General features: G+C 36.2%; 1 protein-coding gene across 3 annotated transcripts in view; it reads left to right on the top strand.

The window, feature by feature from the left end:
• The window catches only part of LOC150091271 (uncharacterized), a 100,456-nt gene that overhangs the window by 69,365 nt on the left and 18,993 nt on the right, over nucleotides 1–12,098 (top strand). For 2 of the 3 annotated variants that reach the window (XR_016547540.1, XM_090383029.1), the window contains exon 3: nucleotides 3,340–3,463. The exons of the other annotated variant lie outside the window; for it this stretch is intronic. Coding sequence is in view for 1 of the 2 variants with exons in the window: in XM_090383029.1 (XP_090239155.1) it covers nucleotides 3,340–3,457 (118 nt within the window). In the remaining variant the exon portion in view is untranslated. The remainder of the gene's footprint in view (nucleotides 1–3,339; nucleotides 3,464–12,098) is intronic. 3 annotated transcript variants of the gene reach the window in all.

Here is a 12,098-nt window from a genome sequence, read left to right as displayed (position 1 = left end):
ATAGTTGACAGCTGAATAGCCTGTTTTGGGTGTTTTCAATATTTATCAAGGAGGAGCCGTATCGAACGGAGCTGAATTTAAATGAGAAGTCTAGATTTCTCTTAATTTTATCATTTTACGACCACTACCTTTTATTGGTCTTAGTCATTACTGAATAATGTTTTGAATTAATCGAACTTACTTCCTCTTAAGTTGGATCTCAAGATTAATCTCTCTTGTATGTTGTTTTGTTTTGTTCGCGTGAATATTCATATAAGATTTCGCTACAGCAAAATCACAAATACTGAAGATTAAGTCATTTTGCTCCGTTATGTTATAATTGCACGTGTGGTTCGATTTTTGATAGCAAAAGTGTATCCATTTCGATTGAAATTTAGTGGAGTAAGTAATACGTGTGGGGAAAAGATATCTGCATAAGTCATCCAGTACTATTCAAGCAAAAAAAAAAAAAAAAAAAATCTCACTTGTGTTATGCTATGTTGTGACTACCATCAAAAAAAAGTATCTGACACACACACACGTCGGTTTCACATTGGCCTGATTTCTACTGACTTCAATACGGCGTTGCTCCCCCTCCCTTTGCTGTTATGGCGCACTCCATCCTATTGGGTAGATTTTCCACCCACTAATGATAAATTTCGATGGTTATAGTCATCCATTCCTCCTACAGGACAGTAACCAGTTGAGTTACCAATGTGAGACATGTTGGACTGTCCCTCACCCGACGTTCCAGTTCATCCCATAGGATTAAAATTGGGATTCTTCTCAAGCCATTCCAACTCCTGTACATTCAGTTGTGAATAGTTGTATGTGAACTATTCTTGAACAGTCCCGGTGGTATGGCATGGAGCAATATCCTGTGGGAACAAACATGGATCTCTATCAAAGAACTGCTACTGCATCGTAGAGAGCATGGCATTATCCAAAATGTTAAGTAGGCATTGGCGTGCATGGTTCCGAACACAAACTTTCAAACGTCATACCATGAGAAAGATCCGGCCACACGCCATAACCCCTACATCTTTCATTAATGACTCAATGCGTTCCAGTGGCAGAGAGTCTCCAAGCATCCGTCTCACTGAAATCGGCCCATCTGATGATCGGCATAAGGTGTAGCGAGATTCATCACTCCATAGAACTGATTTCCGTTGTTCTATGGAGCAATTACAGCTTTTGTTACACCATGTAGAGAGAGATACTTCCGGTTACGTTTGGAAATCTTTGGCTTCTGCGCTTTAGCCCTCTGATAAAAAACGGAGGCTCTGGAGCTCCGTACGTGGTTGTGTTTGTGCAGTTCTCAACCCCTGTTGACGCCTTAAACTTCTGGTTGGTGTCTTGCAGAGACGTGTGACGATATTTTCGTAATACCCTTCCAAGTACCATCTAGTCACGTGGAGTGAATTTCCGTAGTATTCTTTTGCCTAGTTGGAATCAGGTGATATCGTCACGCCCCCACTTCCATTTCGTGATAAGATCATCAATGATCAACTGACTTCCCGGGTAGCACAGTTGCTATTTTCACTATCCGCCCCGCACCGGGTGGAAACCACCCAAGTTCGAATCCCGTCAATGACCTTTGGCCTTTTAAGAATTTTTATTGGCCTTTTACAAGATGTGGTGAGTTAATCGGGCGCGGGTAGTATGATTTTTGTTTGTGTCCGGATACCTTTTTTGCGGGTTAGAGTATATCTCCGCTAGAAATGAATTTCTGAAAAAATTTTCCAGGTTCTTTTAAGTTTTGTAAGTACATTTTTGCATCATGCAGACATCTTCAGGCATATTCAGATCAATCGAATGAATATAACACAAGCAAATTGGATTACCTGAGAATGGCAAATTACTTTTTTAGCAAAAGATGCATCTACGTTTTACTATGAGCTGTAGAAAATAAAAGTTCTTTATAGGTGGGTGTATATCAACCATATTTCTTGTCAGAAAACTTTTGTCTGTCGATAAATTGTGGTTTAAAAAATTGACTTATTACATCTGTTACGATGTTAACAAGACTGGAAAGTAGTTGGTATTCAAGTTCAGGAACGACAAACGCAACAGAGTATGCAAATCGATGAACGAAAATTAATGATAGAGCGCAGGATAAAATGCCTGAAACTATTCCGGTCATTAAACAGTAGGGATTGTAATGACACACTAGAGACTAAATCTGCGCAAACCTAAGATAAAAGGTTGTCTTTTGAATCCGACAAGGGACTAATATTAAAATATACGGCGAACATCTTATACAACTCTGAGAACATAAGACGGGAGAAATCTTCTGGCCGTTATTAAATCTACAAGTGCTCTGCGGAGGTACTTGCAGTATAGATTTCCCAAAATAATTACATCTTTCATCAGGTAACTGGAATGAAATATCACATAATTACATAATGCTTATTGCAGAACCGGAGACGGATTATTCTGTCTAGATGGGAATGATTAGAGTCCTGTAATTTCATCGGTAATAACAAATATTGTTAAATATGCGCAAATGGCAGGAAGCAGAAAGTCTAGGAGGCGCAATTGAAGCTCCTCTCCCAAGAGAAAAAAAAGTCGTAATTGGAAATGCGCGTAAAGTAAAAAGGAAAGAAAACCGAGTAGACTTGCAATCCCCAAACTTAGCCTTAAATCTGCGTGTTAAGAAATATTAGCCATTGCTTTATTGTTGGGAATAATACAAAAAGATTTCAATAGTCAGTATATTAATACTTTATGAACAAGTCTGCAATTGACATTAACAGGGAATAACAAGATTTTCGTTTGTTATTCGCTATTACTGCAAGGACCCAAAAATCCAGCATTCAGTTAGGACCTTGTCGAGTATTTTTAACTTATTGCTAATTCCAGCTGGTAATTTCGTAAGTGGGGAGCTAGTTTTCGTACTGAGTGTGTAATAGGTTAATGAATATTTCTGTAGATAGCGTAACACTCTTAGAAACAACGTCATCATTTAAAACTTCAATCGTAATCTAACCAATATTAGTGAATTCACGTGCAATGTAATATGAATAATTAGGAATTTTAATTTGAATATTGGCAAAAGAGGCTTTACCCCAAAAATATCACTTAAATTTAATTTTATATAACGCTAATAAGATTATTTTATAAATCGTGATAAATAGATAATTGCTTAATCACCATAACATAGAATATTTTATTTTTTACAAAATAAATTGATAATTTCTATCACATTCAAAACTGCTATGTTTAGCATTCTATTAATTAAAAACTTGGACCAATCACCAACTCACACAAACGGTGCATAGAAGACCCCTTAAAGTTTCTGAACAAAAATTCCTTTAAGAAGACTTGTGTGTGCTATACTCGCGAATCCTTTTTCTTTAGGTCATCAGATGACGACAAAAGGTCCCCGACTCGCAAGGATAGCTACCATCCACTGCCGTCCTGCGAATTCTTTGATGTTACTACCTGTGTCGACCAATCAGATTCATTGGTGGAATGATAAATGGTACGTGAAACTCGACTAGTACTGGATCAATAAGGAACGGATCCTCTTTCGACCCACTTAAAATTTAAGGCCAGAGGGATGAGTGTTCATAGTATTGTTGGAAATTAGTGGTTAGTTCAGTGTAGTTGTAGTTAGTCTTTGTTACTTAAACTGTTTGGAGTTCATTTTATTTGTGAAAATCTGATTGATCATTTTTGAGCAATAAATATAATTTATCATAACCAATTACAGAAATAACTAGCATCTTGCATGACTCGTGCCAATTTGGAGCAGAAGCCTCATGCCACGAGAGCTATAAAACAATCTTGGTAATAGCCCCAGTTTTGTACACCATAAGCAAACTAATTGTACTATGACAGGTATAATCTCAAATTGTGAAGGCTTCAACACGAGTGTCCTCGATATTGCAATTCCCACTTGACATAAAAAGTACTGCAAGTTGAGCATCCTTCAATACAGCGGCTGTGGTAGTCTTTCTTCTACACTATTTAGAAAAGGCAAATTCGATTTACAGCGGGAATTGAATCCAGGACTGTTCCCGTCTGGTTTTTGAAGTTTCATGATATATTTTTTCACACTGTGATAAAGTTATTCGGTTTTAGGCGAGGGTTAAATGCCCCCCTCAGACCCTTTGGTTTGTCAGTCGGAAAAAAATAGGCAGCAAGCGGGCTATAACACGAAAATTTACAGGAAATAGTATATTGATGCACTGCCTCACAGCTATGATGCTTAAACTAAACCTACTCCTCAGAATGACGAAAACCCTTTTGAAAAGTAATTTTTTTTTTACTTTTAATTTACCTGCATCATACTATTCTGAAATAATTATTTCTGGATATTCAAGACCGTATGAATAATTTGACTCATCAGCTATTTTAATAAAATAAATTTGAAGAAAGGTATCCTCCCTTCAGTTTGATCATGCAGCCTCATTGATTTTGTGCTAAGTATGTGTGGTTTTTAATCTTTTTAATAGGTTATATTTAATGATATCATATTCTCTTAAATTCCAATAATTTTATTAAAATTAAATAACAATAATAATAATAGCATTTACAAATATATGAAACTCACACTGGATTTATTATTCCAAATTGGTATTTAAGTTAATTGCAATTTTGAGCTCTTGGGGTTTGTGAATAGGTTCCTTGGCTCCTTGAGAATTTTGTAATAAAGAACCTGTATGATCGTATTTTCATATTAGCAGCAACCAGCTTTGTTAAAACTTCAAATGAACAGAAACCTTTTAGGTAAAATTAACCATCTTAAAATTGGAATTTGCCCAGAACTTAATCGAAAGATGTTTAGAGTCACGTCATATGAGGTAAAGTATAACATCACATAAAGGAGTTATTAACCATAATATTATTTAGTAAATCCAAGGTACTTTATGTCTCAAGAGGAAGATCTAAAACAGTTAAGTACCAGTAATCGTATTTAATTTCAACTCTGCCACGGCACGAAAAATTATGTTGATACCCATCCAAAATATAAATTGCATTTTTCATTGATGTTCTTAACAGTATAGTGGTTTCTTCACTTGTCATTCGTTTGGAGAGGTCTGAGTTCGAATCTTTCGTAGACTGGGGGAATTTTTAAATGCTTAATTGGTGGTAAATATTCGACAATTTGAGGCTCTTTGCGCAGGACAAAGTTTCTCACACTGAAAGATGGAACGTTGTGTGTTATCTTAGCAAAACTATAGATAGGATTGCTAGTTTAGTGTAAGAAGGTCATTAATATACAAGAAGAAAAGGTACAATAAGGTACCCAAGTGGAAGAAAGGCTTGAACCTTGGGGAACAACAGCACTAGTTGAGAACCCTTCCTTCATTGATCAGATGGAAGGTTTTGAGGTAGTTTAGAAGTTGGCGGTTAATGGATTTTTCCCTTACTTTGGCGAGAAGTAAGTTCAATGGTAGATATTGGAAGAGAGGGAATTACCACCCGTTTTGTTACCTGGCTGGAATGAATAGGTTTCCATAAAGAACAAAAATAGGAAGAAATGCTTGAAACACGAGTTTCATAAAATTACGTAGCTTGCACTCAAGTTGCCTCTGATCCTCATTCAGCTGTTGCAATTTGAAAAGAACTGAATCTGCGAATCCTCTCAGGAAGCATGTTTTTTGAGCAATTATTAAACAATTCACATTGTCTGTCGCGCCGGTGAAAAGCGTCAGGTTGCAGAAAGCAAATAGTCTTTTAGGCGCTTTAGTCGAAACTTGCAGAAGAAATAGAGCGATGAACAGTGTTTTTTTTCTGAATTAATTAGCTGCAATCATTTTCCGCTTTAGCAAAATGAAGCCCAAAGTTAATTCAATACTATATTTACATAAAAGTTTTAATTTTTTTTTCTCTGTTCATATGTATTGTTTTTTTTATGCGGTTCTTTAGAATAACAAAGTATGCAATACATTGCTCGACGAAATTACAGAACAAAATGTTTTTCATGAATATTTAATTGGGAACAGCGTCGCCGAAGGCGAATGTTTGATTTACAGTAATAGGCATCATGACATGCACATTCCGAGTATCCAATAAAAATCTATTTACTACCTTAAAGAGCTGAACATTATGCAAATTATTCATGCCTATAAAAACACGGGTTGCAACCACATCACTTCATTACCGTTTTTTTGGCTTGCTCAGAGAGATGGCCACATCTCCAGTAGTCAGGATGGCAAGTCATCGCAGTTTAGACGATTCTATGAGAAAGTGGGCCGTTGGACAACTTGAAGCCGGGCAGGCGGAGATGGCGCTTTGGGCTTAATGTGTCACGCAGTGTCGTCTCGGCACTATGGAAGCAGTTTAAGGGTGCAGGAGCCATTACAAGAAGAGCTGGCCAAGGTCAGCTGTCTACGTCAACCAGAATAGACCGCTATCTGGCTCTAACAGCAAGACGGAAACCTATGATGTCCTGTCGTCAACTGTCTCTTGAGGTTATTCTCGATACAGGTAAAAACATTTCCAAGCAAGCGGAATGTGTTCAGAAGTCTCAATTCAAGTGGACTCTAGGCAAGGAAACCAGTGGTTTGTATCCTATTAACCTCAAACCATCGCAGAGCTCGTCGAAACTCGTGCCATGAACATGTGACTTGGAGCCCTGACAAATGGGGAAAAGTTCTGTTCTCTGATGAGTCCCATTTTAGCCTACAAACAGCTTCTAGACGTTATTTCATCTGGAAACAACGAGGAATGCGGTACAAACCCTCCAACAGCACAAAAAGGGACACTTACAGTGGAGGCGATGTTCTCGTGTGGGGCGGAATAATGATCAACAGCCACACCCCTCTTCATGTTTTTGATAAGAGTACTGTAACTGCGCAGAAATGCCGAGAACAGATTGTCGAATCCTATGTGCGACATTTTATGAGTGCGGTTGGCCAAGATTTTCTTTTCGTACACGACAACGCCACGTACATGGAGATTAAGTGGTGGAGGAATATTTTGAAACTGAAGATAACCAACGACTGCCGTGGCCAGCACGATAATCAGCCTTAACCCTTGGGCGTCGCATTGTATGCCGACAGCCAAATCCTCGGTTACTTGGTGAGCAAAGGGCGCTGGTAGAAGAATGGAATTTGTTGCCGCAGAATCTTATAGACACCCTTATATCGAGCATGGTTCACTGCTGTCAGGCCTGTTTAATCAGGTCGCATGACATCATACGCCGTATTGATGTCATGTAACCATATTTTCCGACTTCTGTAATGTAACCTTTTTGGTAATTCTGCACATTTTCTACGTGTTCTGCTACTTTTGTTCAGCAGTGTATTTTATGAGACAAGGGGGCTCTTAGGAAATGGACACGTTTCCTAAGAGGTCCCCCTCTATGCTAAAAATTACGTAAATTAATTCAGCAGATGGTACTTTCATTGCCAAATCGGTAGGAATGAAAATTTATTATTACAATAGTCAAAGAGAAAACCAATTTGACTCTAAAAGAAGCCTAAATTTAAGAAGTAGAAGGGCAAATAACAATTAAAGGAACTTTGTCTTGTATCAGTAAAATCTAAAGGCGGTTCTTTAAGCTTTAAATTGCTTATTTCAATGGAAACGGAAGTCAGCTAAGCATAGAAAGAAAAATGCAATGAGCAATCTTCATTGGCGCCATCGTCGCTTACGTAAGAGAATAGAGTAGAAAGTGATTAAGAATAATGTCAGAAGTAAACGAGTTTCTGAATCAACAGTGCGTACAAACAATCCTTTACGACGAGTAGTTATTTAAAGGAAACAACGCGCAAATATCGTTATTAGACAAGCGTAAAAAATCTTATATTCTTTAGTACAATGGCCTCAAACCACGAATTATGAATAATGCAAAATTTCATGGACTATTGCTTTCTAAAAGATCATTGTTTTGGCAACTTTCCAACGAATTTTACTAGTGGTATACTATAAAAGTTCCCATATAAAATATCAGTTTTATATCAATTTTTAAATTTTTCGTTTGCTCATGCGCGCTTCTTCTGTAGGTGGCACACCCATTTTCGTTGCTTTTATGATAAACCTAGTTTCTCTTTTCATTATGTACAGAAATGGTGCAATAACACTGTTTGTACGTATTTACTATATACCGTTCGTAGTTTGAAGCTTATTAGTCCTAAATTTGTACAGAGAGAGAGAGGAAAAAAAGAAATTTCATGCACGAATCCAAAACTAATTCGATAGACCAGATATTGTCCAACATTTTTATGAAACAAGACCTTAAACAGACTAATTTCAAGGTTATTGAACCGGAAAAAGAATTATTACGGATCTAATTTACATAAAAATGCAGTATATAAATTTAGTAAACAGCAAGCTTTTGGTTTAAATGGTGTGCACATTTTAGACAAGGAAATTTTAAGATGGGGAAACAGGATCAACGTGTGTGTTTCAAGCAATTCCTAAAGTTCAATTACACGTGTACTCTTTGTTAATTATTTTTACGAGTATTAATGTTTTGCAGTAAAGAAAATATTTGCATGACTCTCCTTAATACGAACATAATTTATAAAGTGTGATTTTGGGATATTATAGAGTCACTACTTTTCGTATATGCTTCTTATCACAAGTTTTAAAAAATTAACTTTAATCAGTTTTAACGTTGCCATCGTAATAAAATAATATTCACAAAATCTAGTAATTAGGCTTCTCAAAAATGTTAAGAAAAATATTGTTTACTCTCATCTTCGGCTTCATAAAATGGGATTTATTTTTTTAAATAACAGACACGACAATTTTCTGGAACTCCTGAAATAGCGATGTTTTTCTTTTTCCTCACATTTAAAGCTGGGCATGATCTATATGCACATAAAGCCAATGTGCATTTATTATAATTAGTGGTGCACTTATATTTGGGTATTAACAAATGAACATAGAACCATGCAAGACAGAGTCAGGTGGGATTTTATAACGGAAGCCAAGAAGATGAAATATTGGAATATTTCATGAGATATCTATACGAGCCCTACAAAAGCCCTTGGTAGCATGTCGAACACTGCTAATAAAATACTCTTAATGAACACTGAATTGAAAGGTACTACTCTTCTAATTTTTGCATAATCAGTATACCTAAGGCTTGGGATATTGATACAGTCTTACTTGGCTAATTTAGTAATGACTTTGTTTGTCGAGTGAAAAGGTTAGAATATTGCTGATGGTGGAAGGAATTTATTTTGATTAGGTCTTTTTTTTTTCACTCAAATTCTCCATAGGATTTAGGATAAAATTTTGTATTTTCGCCAAGCAGAACAGACAGTTCTTTAAAATGCAATTTAGAGACTCAATACACTAGCTCCTCGTGTCCTCAGTTGTCTTGACTAATGTCCGACATCTAAATTAATGTCTAGTTAAAGTTCATGACGTGGCGTATACATGATCACTCTTGGTACTGACATGAATACATTGCTAAATCTATGAATCCATCGGCATTCGTACACAAGTGGTTACAATGAAGAAGCAAACTGATCTCGTCGATGGGTGGCTATCGGAATAACTTGTTTATATTGAATGTTCTTTACATATTCATTTCTTCTGTGGCTTGATAAATAAAGGCGCTTTTTGTCGAATGAAAGATTAGGAGTATTGAATCCCAGATGAAAGTAACCCAATGTTTTTCAGACTTTGGAAGATTGGTAGAGATTCAGAAAAACAGATAAACAAACTTGTATATTATAAAGACAGTTTATATAGAATGAAGCACCTTTTAGCATTAGAAGAAATGAAAATATGGATGTTATTTCCTAGGGCTATTTAAAATTTATTAACAACGCGCAATATTGTAACAGCTCTTACTTCAGAGATAAGGCTCAAATCACGACGTGAAGAATATTAAACGAAAGATGAGAAGAAAGAAAGAAAAACGCAACTATTTCCCCCACCTCTTTAAAATAATATTCTTCGCTCTTAGATTTAAAGACTTTTCAACAGATAACTTTTATGTTGTATAAAACATACAATTTATTATTAATCTCAGTATTGTAAGAAATCATAAGTCTTACAGTAGACGTCTTAGTAGATAAATGTTACGCAACTTTCCATTACAAATCGAGTATCAGTTCTGGCATGAAAGACAGTGGACTGACTTGGTAGATGATAAATGAGTTCAATGCCTTAACTTTTCCTAAGAAGAATATACTGGAAAACGGGAACTGCCTAAACGGAAAAACAATGCAAACATGAAAACTATCCACATGACAACTACTCTTATGGGAAATCTAACTTATCCCCACTGATTTCATCTTCCTGCAAGTCTGTTTTAATTTACTCCTAGCTGTCATTCTTGTTCTGTTTCACGAGGCACGTATTTTGTTCATTTTAATTTCGTTTGTACGTCAGCTATATCTGAGTCCCTGAGAGAAAAACAAATTTTAATTTTCTTTTAGATGTTTATTATTTCTAAAAATTAACGATTCTCTTACTATTAATAAAAATGTTTTTGTTAAACGAGATTGTGAAAGTTAGTATTTTTTTCCCAGTCGTGCATATGTAACCTGCCTAGAACTCGCGAAGTTTATTGGCCTGATCAATTAACCTTATTTATCCTAGCGCTTACTTTAAACAACTATTATATATCCAAACAGATATATGTTTATATATAGAGATATAGAGGGAGAAAAATCTTCCTTTTCTGAGAATAAGTGGTCACCTTGCGAAGGTCACAATTCTTTATTAGCATTCCAATTGTAGCAGTCATAACCGCAGTAATTTTCCATATTCCAAGATAGCTCCAGTTCGAAGAATGTTTTTATTTTTCGGATGTGATCTGATTCTTGCACACTTTGACTCTTGCCTACTTCTACGTCCAACAAATTTCCATCAATGACTTCCCAAACCTAATAACTTTCCACATATAACTAAATGGTTCAAATTATAAATGTAAACGTTGTTTTTATAGTTACATGAATATATTGTGATATACACTATCGTACCCAAAGTCATGGGCACTCCTGATTGCATAAAAGTATATGACAAGAATATTGCAATCTGATCTATGTATATAATCAGTGGTTAGCCCGAAAAGCATTTCAAACGTACGCTGAAAATAAACATACGAATAAAAGCTAACAGAGTTTTAGAGGAAAATTTTGTTGATGATATTGTTTATCTCCCTTGACAATCGGCAAGGGGGTGAAGAAACGAAGGCCCAAGTCAGGTGAAAGAAACTGAGTCCAAGAAACTGCCAGGCAGGCATATAATGATGATTAACAGGATTCAAAGAGTGACCATCAGATCCCAGAGAATCTTATCTTCGAACTGCAAGCTGCCACATTTTCTTTGTTTTAACCCGTGTACAGCCTTTGGGCTAGGAGTGTTATAGATTTGACATATTTTGATTATAGCGGCTAGCAGGGTTACATTTCTATAGTGCACGAGATTATTAATATGTAGGATGTTGCAGGAGGACTGTATTAGCCACTATTTGAAGCAGTCAAGGTTATTGAATTTGTAAACCTGTATGTGTTTCCACTAGTAGGTGAATGTCATGAATTTTCAGGAAAGAACTGCAGACCACAAGCCTTTGATAACAAAAAAAAAAAAGAAACTCGACTTAGATTGTGGATCAAAGGGAAATCAGACTGTGGATCAATTGTTCACTTACTTCCAGGTTGATGAATGCATTTAGGTACATGATGCCAGGAGAATGCTTACTACCTAGTGTCGTCCCAATTGAAATTAAAAGGGTGGAAGTATCGTGGTCTGAGGTGTTTCGCAGTGCATGGAACCATGAACACTGCATCCTACATTGATGTTGTGGACAATTTGTGTGTCCCTACATCTTGGCAGTTTTATGGAAGCCATAAAATACGCTGAAAATACGTTTTCCAACACCAGAACATTTCATATCATGAAACAAAGATTGCGAAGGAGTTTTTTTTTTTATCTTGTAATGAGTACACTTTATCCTGATAATTTTACAATAAGAAATTGGAAACTCAGATGGGTGAATGTATTTACCATGAATCGATTGAGAAATCTTACTGGGAAAGTGTTGTCGTGCTAATGGCAACTTACCTCATGTTCTATTCTGGAAGTTTATCATGTCTGGTCTGTGGAACCCATAATTTTTCTTTATCCAGTGATGTGGACTCTAGGTTTTTCGAGAAACAAGTTGCAGCTTCTTTAGTGGTCAATGTGAAAACAAACAAATA

This window comes from Mastigoproctus giganteus, chromosome 1 (assembly GCF_048544385.1).
Source record: "Mastigoproctus giganteus isolate SK-2022 chromosome 1, ASM4854438v1, whole genome shotgun sequence".
Lineage (NCBI taxonomy): Eukaryota > Metazoa > Arthropoda > Arachnida > Uropygi > Thelyphonidae > Mastigoproctus > Mastigoproctus giganteus.
This window is presented reverse-complemented; position numbering and strand designations above follow the sequence as displayed.